The sequence below is a fragment of the Lepidochelys kempii genome, chromosome 8 (genome assembly GCF_965140265.1).
Source record: "Lepidochelys kempii isolate rLepKem1 chromosome 8, rLepKem1.hap2, whole genome shotgun sequence".
NCBI lineage: Eukaryota > Metazoa > Chordata > Testudines > Cheloniidae > Lepidochelys > Lepidochelys kempii.
The window spans coordinates 1028510-1044634 of record NC_133263.1 but is presented as its reverse complement, the minus strand read 5'-3'; the positions used below and the strand labels follow the sequence as shown (position 1 = coordinate 1044634).

General features: G+C 51.3%; 1 protein-coding gene across 11 annotated transcripts in view; it reads left to right on the top strand.

The window, feature by feature from the left end:
• Positions 1 to 16125, top strand: part of NSD1 (nuclear receptor binding SET domain protein 1) — a 137641-nt gene that overhangs the window by 66284 nt on the left and 55232 nt on the right. For 6 of the 11 annotated variants that reach the window (XM_073355106.1, XM_073355111.1, XM_073355108.1 and 3 more), the window contains exon 6: positions 15371 to 15451. The exons of the other annotated variants lie outside the window; for them this stretch is intronic. In XM_073355106.1, coding sequence (XP_073211207.1) covers positions 15371 to 15451 — 81 coding nt within the window. The remainder of the gene's footprint in view (positions 1 to 15370; positions 15452 to 16125) is intronic. 11 annotated transcript variants of the gene reach the window in all.

Genomic DNA, 16125 nt, shown 5'->3' with positions numbered 1-16125 from the left:
ATCTTTTCCATGGGTCCAGATGATGAAGATGTCATCAATATAGCGCAAGTAGAGTAGGGGCGTTAGGGGACGAGAGCTGAGGAAGCGTTGTTCTAAATCAGCCATAAAAATGTTGGCATACTGTGGGGCCATGCGGGTACCCATAGCAGTGCTGCTGATCTAAAGGTATACATTGTCCCCAAATGTAAAATAGTTAATGGGTAAGGACAAAGTCACAAAGTTCAGCCACCAGGTTAGCCGTGACATTATCGGGGATAGTGTTCTTGACGGCTTGTAGTCCATCTTTGTGTGGAATGTTGGTGTAGAGGGCTTCTACATCCATAATGGCCAGGATGGTGTTTTCAGGAAGATCACCGATGGATTGAAGTTTCCTCAGGAAGTCAGTGGTGTCTTGAAGGTCGCTGGGAGTGCTGGTAGCGTAGGGCCTGAGGAGGGAGTCTACATAGCCAGACAATCCTGCTGTCAGGGTGCCAATGTCTGAGGTGATGGGGCGCCCAGGGTTTCCAGGTTTATGGATCTTGGGTAGTAGATAGAATATCCCAGGTCGGGGTTCCAGGGGTGTGTCTGTGCGGATTTGATCTTGTGCTTTTTCAGGAAGTTTCTTGAGCAAATGCTGTAGTTGCTTTTGGTAACTCTCAGTGGGATCACAGGGTAATGGCTTGTAGAAAGTGGTGCTGGAGAGCTGCCGAGCAGTCTCTTGTTCATATTCCGACCTATTCATGATGACAACAGCACCTCCTTTGTCAGCCTTTTTGATTATGATGTCAGAGTTGTTTCTGAGGCTGTGGATGGCATTGTGTTCTGCACGGCTGAGGTTGTGGGGCAAGTGATGCTGCTTTTCCACAATTTCAGCCCGTGCACATCGGCGGAAGCACTCTATGTAGAAGTCCAGTCTGCTGTCTCGACCTTCAGGAGGAGTCCACCTAGAATCCTTCTTTTTGTAATGTTGGTAGGGAGGTCTCTGTGGATTAGTATGTTGTTCAGAGGTGTGTTGGAAATATTCCTTGAGTCGGAGATGTCAAAATAGGATTCTAGGTCATCACAGAACTGTATCATGTTCGTGGGGGTGGAGGGGCAGAAGGAGAGGCCCTGAGATAGGACAGCTGCTTCTGCTGGGCTAAGAGTATAGTTGGATAGGTTAACAATGTGGCTCGCGAGGGCTTGTGCTCAGATGGATTGGTTGGTCTCTAAGGTGCCACAAGTACTCCTTTTCTTATTGTAAGGAGAGTGATCACTTTACATGAGCTATTACCAGCAAGAGAGTGGGGTGGGGGGAGAGAACACCTTTTGTAGTGATAATCACCCATTTTTTCATGGTTTGTGTGCATAAAAACGTCTTCTGTACTTTCCACAGTATGCATCTGATGAAGTGAGCTGTAGCTCACGAAAGCTCATGCTCGAATGAATTGGTTAGTCTCTAAGGTGCCACGAGTCCTCCTTTTTCTTTTAACTCCAAATGGTGACAGTGATGTAATGAACTGCCTGTTCCCCAAAAGTCTTTCCAGGGTACCCAGATTGTCTCTTGGGATCTCCGCTTTGCATTTGGCACACTTCCCTGTAAGCGAAGCACACTTCCCTGTAAGCGTCCAAACTGTCCAGAGATCAAGGAGTGGTGAAAGTGGGTCCTCCAGGCCTGCCTAGAGAGGATGCATAGAAGCAGCCAATCAGAGCCCAGCAGCACCAGATAGAAGGTGCTGCTCTTGCTGGCTGGGACCCGAGGAGCAAGGAAAGGGAGCTCGTTGCTGGTCACAGGAGCTCAAGAAGAGAACCAGAAGATGGATTCTATTAGTACTTGCATTCTGAAGGACAACGAGGATTTGAGAACTTCCGTCCCGAGGCCAGGGTGAAGAGAGGCTCTACATGGGAGAAATTCCAGGGAATAACAGCACCAAATTGAAGGCAGTTGTACGTGGCTGTTATGTATAGGGTCCCTGGGTTGGGACCCAGAGTAGTGGGAAAGCCAAAATCTCCCCCATTGGCCACCGGGAAAGTGGCCTAGGCCCCAAGAAGGGGACAAGGCTTGCTCAGAAGCCTGAGTGAAGGGCAGGATTTAAAGGGCCCAGAGATGGGGCTGAAGACCCTGGCGAGGGGTGACAATTTGTTGGCCTTCTTGCCACACCAGAAGGGGTCCATCCGTTTTAGACAGGTTTTAGTAAGGTTACTAAGGGGCTTGGGATAGTGGCAGGGTGGCTAATGGACATGAGGATGTGGAAATGGAAATTACCAAATTCGAGGTGGAAATCAAACTCAAACAGCTTAATGGGACCAAATGGCGGGGCCCAGATAATCTCCATCCAAGAATATTAAAGGGACTGGCACATGAAATTGCAAGCCCAATAGCAAGGATTTGTCATGAATCTATAAACTTTCCGGTCGAATGCCATGACTGGAAAATTGCTAATATAGTTCCTATTTTTAAGAAAGGGAAGAAAAGTGATCTGGGAAACTTACAGGCCTGTTAGTTTGACCTTAAGTGAAAGAGAAAATAGTTAGGGACATAGAGGTAAACCGCAAGTGGGATAAAATGCAACAGGGTTTTACAAAAGGCAGGTTGTGCCAGATCAACCTGATCTTTCTTTGAGAAGACAGCCAAGAAAATGCAGTCGATTTAATCTGCCTGGGTGTCAGGAAGGCGTTTGATCCGGTGCCACATGGGGAATTATTAGTTAAATTGGAGACAATGGGAATTAATGTGAGAATTGAAAGATAGATAAGGAACTGGTTAAAGGGGAGACTACAATGGGCATACTCAGAGGTGAACATGCCAGAGGGAGGTTACCAGAGGAGTTCCTCAGGGATCAATCTTGTACATTGGACAAACCGGACAGTCTCTACGTAAAAGAATAAATGGACACAAATCAGACGTCAAGAATTATAACATTCAAAAACCAGTCGGAGAACACGTCAATCTCCCTGGTCACTCGATTAGACCTAAAAGTCACAATGTTACAACAAAAAAACTACAGAAACAGACTCCAACGAGAGACTGCTGAATTGGAATTAATTTGCAAACTGGATACAATTAACTTAGGCTTGAATAGAGACTGGGAGTGGATGGGTCATTACACAAAGTAAAAACTATTTCCCCATGCTTATTCCCCCCCCCACACACACACAGTTACTCTCACCTTTTTGTCAACTGTTGGAAATGGGCCATCCTGATTATCACTACAAAAGGTTTTTTTCTCCTGCTGATAATAGCTCACCTTAATTGATCACTCTCATTATAGTGTGTATGGCAACACCCATTGTTTCATGTTCTCTGTGTATATATGTATCTTCCTACTGTATTTTCCACTGCATGCATCGGATGAAGTGGGTGTCACCTCCCCCTCCCCCTCCTGGCTCAGGTGACAGAGGGGGGAGTGTTGACCTGGGAATGTGCCCTGGGGATGGGAGACCTGAGAACCTGTCACCTGAGCCAGGAGGGGGAGGGGGAGGTGACACCTCTGCCCAGGAATGTGAACAGAGGCTGCAGCAGGGAACCTGCTGGGTGAGTTTAGTTTCAGTTGGGGGCTGGGGAGAGGAACACAGGGAACCCCAGGGCTGGGGTCTAAGCTCCCTGCTCCCCCAGAAGGACGTGATTGAGGGGTCCTGGTTGTACCCACAAGCTCTGTTTTTGGACTGTGTTCCTGTTGTCCAATAAACCTTCTGTTTTACTGGCTGGCTGAGAGTCTCAGTGGATCCCAGGAAGAGGGGTGCAGGGCCTGGACTCCCCCACACTCCGTGACAACTGGTGGCAGCGGTGGGATCTACTGCACCCCGTGAACGGCGCTTCCTGCAGTAAGTGACTGGGGAGCAGTAAAACGAAGGGGAATTGACGGGGACCAGGCGTGCTGAAGATTCAGAGAGAGATGGTTTCGGGGGGCGGTTAACCCCTGGGAATGTGTGACCAGAGAGAAAGACTTTTGCAGTAACAGGGTCCCCCGGGGGATTGCAGCGAGCGGTCCCAGGGGCGGAGGAATCTGCAGCTCGACCCTGGCAAAGAGGTGGTGACCTCGAGAAGGACTGGCACACGAGGGGCTTTTCCTGGAAACCGTGGGAAGCTGCCCGGCCTGCGAGTGGCCAGCAGGGAGATGTACGCTAAACGCCTGAAGAGCGACCTGGTGGAGCTGTGCAGGCAGAGGGGGCTGCGCATCGGGAGGTCCACCAAGGAACAGCTGATTGCCCAGCTGGAGGAGAGGGATCGCTTGGATGACCCGATCCCTGTCCCTGAGGGAAGCTGCCCGGGGGACGCAGCGTGGGCCCTGGGGCCTGACCGGGCTGGGAGGGGTCAGACTGCTGCTGAGGACATCCCGAGACCCTTCCTACCTATGTCCGGGGGAGGGGTTGGGGGAAGCCCAGTGAATACCGAGGGCACCCTGACCCCGGCACCCAGCAGGGGATCCTCCCGGCGGAGCTCCCCATCCCTGGAGCGGATGCGGCTGGAATGGGAGAGGGAGATGAAAATGAGGGAGCTGGAGGATCATGAAAAACAACGTCAACATGAGCAGGAGGAGAAGGAGAAACAACGTCAACATGAGCGTCAGGAGAAGGAGAGGGAGCGTCAGGAGAAGGAGAAACAAAGACAGCATGAACTGGAGCTGGCCAGGCTGAGGAGCAGTGGGGCCCCGGCTGCGGCTGCGGTGAGTGCGGGGGGACCCAAGACTGCAAGGAACTTTGATAAGTGCTTCCTGGCCCAGCGGAAGGAGGGGGAGGACATAGATAGCTTCCTGACAGCCTTTGAGAATGCCTGTGAGCTGCACAGGGTTGACCCTGCAGACAGGCTCCAGTTTCTCACCCCCTTACTGGACCCCAAAGCCGTGGAGGTGTACAGCCGAATGACAGGGGCGGAGGCAGGGGACTATGAACTGTTCAAGCAGGCCCTGCTCCGTGAGTTTGGGCTGACCCCCGAGATGTACCGGAGAAGGTTCCGGAGTCAGCGTAAAACGCCTGAGGTCACCTACCTACAACTGGTCAACCGGATGCAGGGGTATGCCCGCAAGTGGACAGCTGGGGCCCGAGCTAAAGAGGACCTGCTTGACCTAATCGTACTGGAGCAACTGTATGAACAGTGCCCTTCCGACCTGAGGCTGTGGTTGGTGGACAAAAAGCTCGAGAACCCCCAGCACGCAGGGCAGCTGGCCGACGAGTTTGTGAACAGTCGGTCAGGGGGTAGCCGGGAGGAGTCCCAAAAGAACAGGCCCCCCCCGATGCAGAGAGAGAGTCACCAGGGGGCCTCCCAGCGGGGAAATAGGGAGAACCCCCTCCCACGGGGAACGCCTGGCGTCGGGCCCCTCTGACCCGCTCGAGGGGACCAACGTGACCTGAGCTGCTATCACTGTGGCCAGAGAGGCCACGTACGGTCCCAGTGCCCCGGGCTCAGGGACAAACTGAGCAGACCCAACCTACCCAGGGTTAACTGGGTAGGGACCCAGCTGGACGAGGGGCAGACGACCCAGGAAAGGGGGCCTACCAGTTTACCAGCTGCCCCGGAGGGAAGAGTACCCCAGGCCAGCTCCACCAGAGGGCTGGAGGCTCTGGACTCAGGGTGCTCAGTTTACAGGGTGGGCGCGGGGCTGTCCCTCTGGAGAGAGTGCCTTGTTCCCCTGGAGGTGGATGGGAGGAAGGTCAATGGATACTGGGATACGGGCGCGGAGGTGACGCTGGCCCGGCCCGAGGTGGTGGCCCCAGATCGGGTGGTGCCCAACACCTATCTGACCCTGACAGGGGTGGGCGGGACCCCATTTAAGGTGCCCGTGGCAAGGGTACACCTGAAATGGGGGGCCAAGGAGGGCCCCAAGGATGTGGGGGTACACCACCATTTGCCCACTGAAGTTTTGATGGGGGGAGACCTAGAGGACTGGCCAAGCAAGCCCCAGGCCGCCCTGGTTGTGACGCGTAGCCAGAGCCGGCGAGGGGCACTGCGCCCTGACCTCGGGGAGGGTATCACACCGGAGGCGCAGGACCCTACCCTGGTGGGGAGGGAGGGCCGAGGGGCACGGCTCAGAGAGGCGGAGGCCTCGGACCTGGCCAGCGAGAGGGAACCGGGCCCCATCCCTTCCCCAGCTGCTGAGTTCCAGGCCGAGTTGAGGAAAGATCCCTCCTTGCGGAAGCTCAGCACCTGGCTGACCTCAGTGTGGGACGGACCATGAGGAGAGGCTGCCAGGAGAGGTTCCTGTGGGAGAAGGGGTTCCTGTACCGAGAATGGGCTCCCACAAGGGAAGTAGAGTCCTGTGGGATCAGGAGGCAGCTGGTGGTCCCCCAGAAGTATCGCCGCAGGCTCCTGTACCTGGCCCATGACATCCCCCTCGCAGGGCACCAGGGAATCCGGCGCACCCGGCAGAGGTTGCTACAGAACTTTTACTGGCCCGGGGTCTTTACCACGGTCCGGCAGTATTGCCGATCCTGTGACCCCTGTCAGAGGGTGGGGAAGGCCCGGGACAAGGGGAAAGCGGCTTTGAGACCTTTGCCCATCATAGAGGAGCCTTTCCAGAAGGTGGCCATGGACATCGTGGGGCCTCTCAGCAAGACGACCCAGTCGGGGAAGAAATACATTCTGGTGGTGGTAGATTTTGCCACCCGCTACCCCGAGGCAGTGCCCTTAGCTTCCATTGAAGCAGACACCGTGGCCGATGCGCTCCTGACCATTTTTAGCCGAGTGGGGTTCCCCAAGGAAGTCTTGACAGACCAAGGCTCCAACTTCATGTCGGCCCTGCTCCGGTGCTTGTGGGAGAAATGTGGGGTCCGGCACGACTGGGCCTCAGCTTATCACCCCCAGTCCAATGGGCTGGTGGAGAGGTTTAACGGGACGCTAAAGATGATGCTGAAAACCTTTATGAACCAGCACCCACAGGATTGGGACAAGTACTTACCTCACCTGCTGTTCGCATACAGGGAGGTGCCCCAGGAGTCTACCGGATTTTCGCCTTTCGAACTGTTATATGGCAGGAGGGTGAGGGGCCCCCTGGACCTGATGAGAGACGAGTGGGAGGGGAAGGCCACTCCCGATGGAGAGTCAGTGGTGGAGTATGTCCTGATCTTCCGAGAGAGACTGGCTGAACTCATGGGCCTGGCCAGGGAGAATCTGGCCAGAGCCCAGAGGAAGCAGAAGGTCTGGTATGACCGCACGGCACGGGCCCGTGCCTACGCCACCGGGGATCAGGTGATGGTTCTCATCCCAGTGAGAAAGAACAAACTACAGGCCGCCTGGGAGGGCCCTTTCAAGGTCGTCAAGCAGCTCAATGAGGTAAACTATGTGGTGGAGCTGTCAAACCGGGCGCACCACCGCCGGGTGTACCATGTGAATATGATGAAGCCATATTATGCCAGGGGGAATGTGGTGTTGGCCGTGTGTGGACAGTGGGAAGAGCAGGGAGATGACCCTTTAGTAGACCTATTCCCTGGGACCAGAGCTGGTTTCCCCCTGGAAACAATTCCCCTCTCGGATCAGCTAACCCCTGCCCAGCAAGCTGAGGTCAGGGGGGTGCTGCATCCGTACCGACAGCTGTTTTCCAACCAGCCTGGACGCACTAATCTGACTGTCCACCGGGTGCAGACAGGGTCGCACCCGCCGATAAGATGCTCCCCCTTCCGAGTCACAGGGAAAACTGCTCAGGACCTGGAAAGAGAGGTCCGGGACATGCTGGCTTTGGGGGTGATCCAGCCATCTGCCAGCCCTTGGGCCTCGCCGGTGGTGCTGGTCCCCAAAAAGGACGGGTCGGTCCGGTTCTGTGTGGACTATCGGAAGCTCAATGCCATCACTGTATCTGATGCCTACCCCATGCCCAGGCCGGACGAGCTCCTAGACAAGCTGGGAGGAGCTCGGTACCTTACCACCATGGACCTTACAAAGGGCTACTGGCAAGTGCCGCTGGATGCAGATGCCCGACTGAAATCGGCCTTTATCACCCCTCTGGGGCTCTATGAGTTCCTGACCCTGCCTTTCGGCCTCAAGGGAGCACCGGCCACCTTCCAGCGCCTGGTGGACCAGCTCCTGAGGGGGATGGAGAGTTTTGCCGTGGCGTATATTGATGACATCTGTGTCTTTAGCCAGACCTGGGAGGACCACGTGTCCCAGGTTAGACAAGTGCTGGACCGACTCCAGGGGGCTGGGCTGACTGTAAAAGCGGAGAAGTGCAAGGTGGGGATGGCGGAAGTATCTTACCTGGGCCATCGGGTGGGGAGCGGCCGCCTAAAGCCGGAACCAGCCAAGGTGGAGGTGATCAGAGACTGGCCCGCTCCCCACACCAAAAAGCAGGTCCAAGCCTTTATTGGGATGGCAGGATACTACCGAAGATTTGTGCCCCACTTTAGCGCCATCGCCACCCCCATCACGGAGCTATGCAAGAAGGGGAAGCCAGACAAGGTGGTCTGGACCGAGCAGTGCCAGGTGGCTTTCCGGGCGCTGAAGAAGGCTCTGGTCAGTGGCCCAGTTCTGGCAAACCCAGACTTTGACAAGCCCTTTGTGGTGTTCACCGACGCCTCAGACACGGGACTGGGGGCGGTGTTAATGCAGGAGGATGAAAAGGGGGAGAGACACCCCATCGTGTACCTGAGCAAGAAGTTGCTACCCCGGGAGCAACACTACGCGGCCATCGAGAAGGAGTGCCTGGCCATGGTGTGGGCCCTCAAGAAACTAGAGCCCTATCTCTTCGGGCGGCACTTCACCGTCTACACCGACCACTCTCCCCTGACCTGGCTGCACCAGATGAAAGGAGCCAACGCCAAACTCCTGAGATGGAGCCTGCTCCTGCAGGATTACGACATGGACGTGGTCCACGTGAAGGGAAGTGCCAACCTGATAGCGGATGCGCTGTCCCGGAGAGGGGGCCCCGAACTTCCCCAGGTCACTGGTCAGCGTGACCCCGCTCAGTTCAGTCTCAAAGGGGGGAGAGATGTGACGATGTGACTCAGCAGGGAGGGGGGAGTGTTGACCTGGGAATGTGCCCTGGGGATGGGAGACCTGAGAACCTGTCACCTGAGCCGGGAGGGGGAGGTGACACCTCTGCCCAGGAATGTGAACAGAGGCTGCAGCAGGGAACCTGCTGGGTGAGTTTAGTTTCAGTTGGGGGCTGGGGAGAGGAACACAGGGAACCCCAGGGCTGGGGTCTAAGCTCCCTGCTCCCCCAGAAGGACGTGATTGAGGGGTCCTGGTTGTACCCACAAGCTCTGTTTTTGGACTGTGTTCCTGTTGTCCAATAAACCTTCTGTTTTACTGGCTGGCTGAGAGTCTCAGTGGATCCCAGGAAGAGGGGTGCAGGGCCTGGACTCCCCCACACTCCGTGACAGTGGGTTTTAGGCCACGAAAGCTTATTCTCAAATTTGTTAGTCTCTAAGGTGCCACAAGGACAACTCGTTCTTTCCACAGTTGGGAGGTATTGCTAATACGGAGGAGGACCGGAATACCATACAGGAAGTTCTGGACAATCTTGAAAACTGGAGTAATAGAAATGGGGATGATATTTAATAGTGTAAAGTGAAAGGTCATGCACTTAGGGACTAATAACAAGAATTTTTGCTATAAGATGGGGGACGTATCAGTTGGAAGTGACAGAGGAGGAGAAAGATATGGATGTATTGTTTGATCACAGGAAGACTATGAGCTGCCAATGTGATATAGCCGTGAAAAAGGCAAATTAAGTCCTAGGATGCATCAGGCGAGGTATTTAAAGTAGAAATAGGGAAGTGTTAGTACCATTATACAAGGCACTGGTGAGACCCCATAAGAAAGATTAATTCAAACTGGAACAGATGTAGAGAAGGGCTACTAGGATGGTGCGAGGAATGGAAAACCTACTTTATGAGAGAAGACTCAGAGAGCGTGGCTTGTGTAGCCTAACCAAACAAAGGCTGAGGGGAGATGTGATTTTTGTCTGTAAATACTTCAGAGGGATAAATACCAGGGAGGGGGAGGAGTTATTTAAATTAAGCACCAATGTGGACACAAGACCAGATGGCTATAAACTGCCCATCAACAAGTTAAGGCTTGAAATTAGGCAAAGATTTCTAACCATCAGAGGAGTGACATTCTGGAGCCGCCTCACAAGGGGAGCAGTGGGGGGAAAAAACCTAACTGGCTTCAAGACTGAGCTTGATAAGTTTATGACGGGGATGGTGTGATGAGACTGCCTACAGTGGCATGTGGCTTACCTGCGATTGCTAGCAGCAAATATCTCCAAAAGCCGGTGATGGGACACTAGCTGGGGAGGGCTGTGAGTTATTACGGAGAATTCTTTCCCAGGTGTCTGGCTGGCGGGTCTTGCTCACGTGCTTAGGGTTTAGCTGATAGCCATATTTGGAGTCGGGAAGGAATTTTCTCCCAGGTCAGATTGGCAGAGACCCGGGGGGGGTTTTCACCTTCCTCTGCAGCATGGGGCACGGATCACTTTCAGATTTGAACGAGTGTAAATGGTGGATTCTCTGTAACTTGAAGTCTTTAAATCATGAGTTGAGGACTTCAGTAACTCAGCCAGAGGTTGTGGGTTTATTACAGGAGTGGGTGGCTGAGATTCTGTGGTGTGCAATGTGCAGGAAGTCCGACTAGATCATGATGTTTCTTTCTGGCCTTAATGTCTATGAGACCGCTTAATTTTCTTAAGAGACTTTGGTGAGGGACCTTGTCAACGGCTTTCTGAAAATCTAAATACACTAGAGCAACTTGATCACTCTTGTCCACATGTTTGTTGACCCTCCTCAAAGAATTCTAATAGGTTGGTGAGGCATGATTTCCCTTTATATAAAGCCCTGTTGACTCTTCACCAAGAGTCATGTTCATCTATGTATCTGATAATTCTTTGCGTGGTACTGAAATTAGGCTTACCAGCCTGTCATTGCCAGGATCACCTCTGGAGTCTTGTTAAAAAATGTGTTGCATTAATTATTGTCCTGTCATCTGGTACAGAGACTGATTGATTTAAGCTATAGGTTACATACCACAGTTATTAAAGGAACAGCCGTGTTAGTCTGTATTCGCAAAAAGAAAAAGAGTACTTGTGGTACTTTAGAGACTAACAAATTTCTTTGAGCATAAGCTTTCGTGAGCTACAGCTCACTTCATCGGATGCATTCAGTGGAAAATACAGTGCGGAGATTTATACACACAGAGAACATGAAACAATGGGTGTTACCATACACACTGTAACGAGTTACAGTTAGTAGTTCTGCAATTTCATATCTGAGTGTCTTCAGAACTCTTGGGTGATACCATCTGGTCCTGATGACTTACTACTATTTAATTTATCAGTTTGTTCCAAAACTTCCTCTATTGACACCTCAATCTGGGAGAGTTCCTCAGATCTGTCCCCTAAAAGGAATGGCTCAGGTTTGAGAATCTCCCTCACATCCTCAGCCCTGAAGACCAATGCAGAGAATTCATTTAGCTTCTCTACAATGGCCTTGTCTCTGTTGGTGCTCCTTTAGCTCCTCCATTGTCCTGTGGCCCCACTGATTTTTCGGCAGGCTTCCTACTTCTGATGGATGGACTTACAATTTTTTTTTTTGCTGTTTGTCTTTTGCTAGTTGCTCTTCAAATTCTTTTTTGGCCTGCCTAATTATCCTTTTACACTTGACTTGCCAGAATTTATGCTGCTCTCTATTTCTTTCAGTAGGATTTGACTTCCGAGCAGTCAAAAAGGCTAACAATGTTAGAAACCGTTAAGAAAGGGATCAGACGACAAAACAGAAAATATCATAATGCCGCTGTATAACTCCCTGGTGCGCCCACACCTTGCATACTGTATACAGGTCTGGGCACTCCACCTCAAAAAAGATCTGTTGGAATTGGAAAAGGTGCAGAGAAGGGCAACAAAAATGATCAGGGGCGTGGAAAAGCTTCCTTATGTTGAGGGATTAAAAGCACGGCACTGCTCAGCTTGGAAAAGAGATGGGGGGGATGTGATCGAGGTCTATAAAATGGTGGCTGGTGTGGAGAGAGTGACCAAGGATGTGTTGTTTGCTCCTTCAGTGCCCCCAGAACAGCCCACACAATAATTGTCAAGCAGGCAAGCACATGGCAAACAAATAGACAAACTAACAGACAAACTCTTCCCCCTCTACCCCCACCCCGCAGCTGTAGTTGGTCCTCCTTCACCTGGAGAACTCCCTCACAAACCTCCTCTTTGTGCTCCTGTTCACTAGACTGAAAATCTGGGGTTCCCCTTTGCTGTGACCGTTCCTTAGACACAGACTTTAAGGACACATTTTCAGTATATTTACTGAACATCCATCCATTTCACCATAATATTGACACTGGCTTTCGTTTGAGGTCTCACCCAACATTCTTTGAAACTAGGGTGCACGTTCCAGACTCAGGAGATTCCTGTAACCGCTTTGCATCCCCTCAGTGCCCCATGCCAGTTGGCACAAGGGTTCTCAGGTTACAGGGTGCACTGGCAGAGCTGTGGTGCAGGGAACCGGGGTGTCATGCCTCCCCCACCTGAGCCCCCAACCCCTTTTGCCTCCCCTACCATCCATCCCCATTTGTCCCCTGCCCCAGAATCTCCCTCCCCTCGCTGCAGGCCCAAATCCCTCTCCCCTGCTCCCCCACTTCTTTGCCCTCTACTAATCCTCCTCATCCCAGGAAGCAAGCACGTGTCTAATTCCTCCCCACCCCCAATATTGTGATTACATTTCCCCCAAAATGAAATTGCTACCCACGACTCAAATTGCAGCCACTCAGTTCAAAATGGTTTTGTCTTTGGAGCGGGCTTCTGGTTGATTTACCCCTAGATATGTGTTTGGAAGAGTGAGTTCATAGCCATCAATCTCAGGGAGACCTGTGATTCATTTGTACTGCTCAGTTTAACAGTATAAGGCAGCAGAAGGGAACTATTTTTGGGGGTGAGGCCGTAACTTGGGAACTTCAGTCAAATGACCCCAAATTTGGATCACTAATGCTGTGCTAAACCCCTGTGAAGCACCCTGAATTTCAAAGCACTCCAATGAATCATTTGGATTTTAGAGCACTTACAAGAGTTGAGCTTTAAAGCATATAAAATGGCAGGAGTGGAAACCCTCTAGCTATGAGTCTGTTATGGACTGTGTAAAAATGTCCATGTTCTTAAATATACTTCACAAGTTAGGTCCCGCAGAGGTTCAGGGGGTGCCATGCATGACCTCGGGTAACACTCTACTGAGACCATTATGTCCTGCATCACGTCAGCAGTTTGATCTCTAGCTTTGGCCAAAGACATGCCACTTTGGTTTTTTTTAAATGGCTGTTTTATTGCTGGGGCTTAAATCTCTGGAACCCTTGGCTCAAATGACTCCAAATTTGGGTCACTAATCCTACCCTGTGCTCTCCCCAGGCAGGCATGCCTAATTTCAAAGAAATCTGACTAGGCATGTTGATTTCAGAGGACTTAGAATGGTCCACCTTTAAACAGATATCATGATGCAACCTTAACTATAATAGTGCTCCCACATAACTACCATGATAGGCTATATCCTGAACCGCAGGAGTTCTCAGCTACAGTATTATTTGCCCTCGCAATTCAAATGGAATATTTGACATATTTCTGGTACCAGTGTAATTGCTACACCAAATAAGCAAAAAGGGAGGACGACTGGAAGTTGCTAACTCCTGGTATTTTTCAGAAAGTAATCTGGTTGGCAAATGCGGTGATCTGACTGTTCAATTGAGTCTCTCTTTGTACAGATCAATCCTGTGAGCTAAAATATTAAATAACCATTTCATAGTGCAGTGCTGCATTCTGTGTGCTGTTGGTGTCATAGAAAGTGCTTGGCTTCCAGGCAGGCGATGCACCAGGACCTGCACCTCCCCCTGACCGCACCCTACGTGGTGCGTTGCTGCCTGCTGGTGATAGCTGTTGTAAGCAAACAGTGTTTGTCACATCACTTGTGGCTAAGTTAGAATTTTTTTGTACTTATGTAAGCATGAAACCTCAATAAGGCACAGAGATGCTGCCCGGCCTCCCACTGTTCCCACTGTGTTAAAGTGCCTCGGTTAAAAAATAAATAGAATAGCCCCTCCTACACACACATGGAGGTGGACAAAAAGCTTATGGAGGAGGAAGATATTCTTGGTTTGTTCCTAAGATTCTGAGCTATGGAGAGACTGAAGTGATCAGATTTTAAATATTCAATGACTAACGGGAATCTCCTGAGAATGTTGTTTAATGATTCTTTCAACCACGAAAGATGGAAAATCGGTAGAATAGCATTGCTCAAAAACCAGTGGTGGCGTATCTCAAAGAGCAAAGGAGGGAAGTAAGTGTGCCAACCCGCTCCAGTAGCCTATTGCGTAGAAATGGGGTGTTGAGCTGAAGCTATTCGTTGCCGCTTACAAGGTTTAGATGTGTTGCATGGCAATACAGCACAGGCTATTAGGAGTCTTATCAGAGATTTAGCTAAGAGTTTAAAAGAGTTGGCTGAGGAACTCTCTGGACCATCAATGTTGATGGTCAGTAAAGCTTGGAGCACTAGAGAAATTCCACAAAACGAATGTGCCAATATTAAAAAGACTAAATGGGATGACCAGGGTAGTTATAGGCCTGGCAGTCTGACACACATACCTGCAAGACAATGGAGCAGCTGGTATGGGACTCATTGGTAAAGAATTTAATGGGGGAAGTGTAATTAATGCAGATCAACATGGTTTATGGAAAATAGATCCTGTCAAACTAACTTGCTATCTTTTTTTGATAAGATTACAGGTTTTGTGGATAAAGATAGTAGTGTTGATGTAATATACTTAAACTTCTATAAGGCGTTTGAGTTGGTATCACAGAACATTTTGATTGAAAATTAGAATGATATAAAATGTACATGACACACATTAAATGGATTCAAAACTGGCTAATTGATAGGTCTCAAAATGTAATAGTAAACGGGGAATTCTCCATCAAGGGGTGACTTTCTAGAGGGGTCTGGCAGGGAATGATTCTTGGCCCTACGCTATTGAAAATTTTTATCAATGACCAGGAGGAAAACAAAAATTTTGATTGATAAAGTTTGCTGATGACACACAAATTGTAGAGTGGTAAATAATAAAGAGTACGGGTTGCTGATTCAGAGTGACAGGGATCTCTTTGTGAACTGGGGCCAACCAAACTATGCATTTTAATACGCTTAAATGTAAATGATACATCCAGGAACAAAGGCTGTAGGCTATAATTACACAATAGGAGACTCTATCTTGGGAGACAGCGACTGAAAAATGTTTTGGGGGTCGTGATGGATAATCAGCTGAGCATGAGCTCCCAGTGAGATGCTGTGATCAAAAGGGCTAGGGTGCTTCTTGGATGCATAAACGGGGTAATCTCAAGTAGGAATAGGGAGGTTATTTACTCCTGGGAAAATTCTGTGCCCCTGTAGCACAGCAGAAAAATGCCTGTCCCCCACCTTACAGATTCCTTTTGCTTCCTTGCAGATGAAATGGTTTCTGTGGGGATGCAAAGAGAAGCTGCACCAGTATTCGCACACCCCTCCCTGGCAGCTCAGCTGGGGAGAGGTAAATCAGTCAGGGGAGAGGGGTCTGGGGATGCCCCGGCCACCCAGGAACTTGGTCCCAGCTGGTGGGGGGGATGGAGATGGAGTTCCACCTTCCCCTTCCCTGCACGGAGCAACCACGGCTGGGTCAGATCAAGTCCGAGAAACTTCCACTAGCTGCGGGAAGCTCTGCACCCCAGGGTGTGTGTGTGTGTGTGTCTGGCTGCGGGGTGGGGGTGGGAGTGTGTGTGAGGTTCCAGGTGTGTGGGGAGGTGAGGCTCAGCGGTGGGAGGGAGGTTAGGTGCCGGGGGTCTGGATGCACAGGGGTTGGGTGGATGTGGAGCAGCTCCCTGTACAGTGACCCCTTGCTGCACCGGAACCCTCCCCACTGAGCCCCCTCCACATCAGGATCCCCCTGCAGCAAGAACTGCTCCACCGACCTCCCCAAACCTCCACCCTGCCGAGCCTTACCCCCTGCATCAGGAGCCCCCCACACACAGACCCCATCCTACTTAGTCCCAACCAGCTGCACCCTGACCCCCCACTCACCCAAGCCACATTTCCCCAGGGCCCCCCCAACTGAGCCCTAACCACCTTCACCTGGACTCCCCTGCAGAGTCCCATTCCCCCTGCCCCCAAAATCCCGTACTGAGCCATCCAGATTCCCCCCTGCACCCAGACTCCCCACAAGGAGCA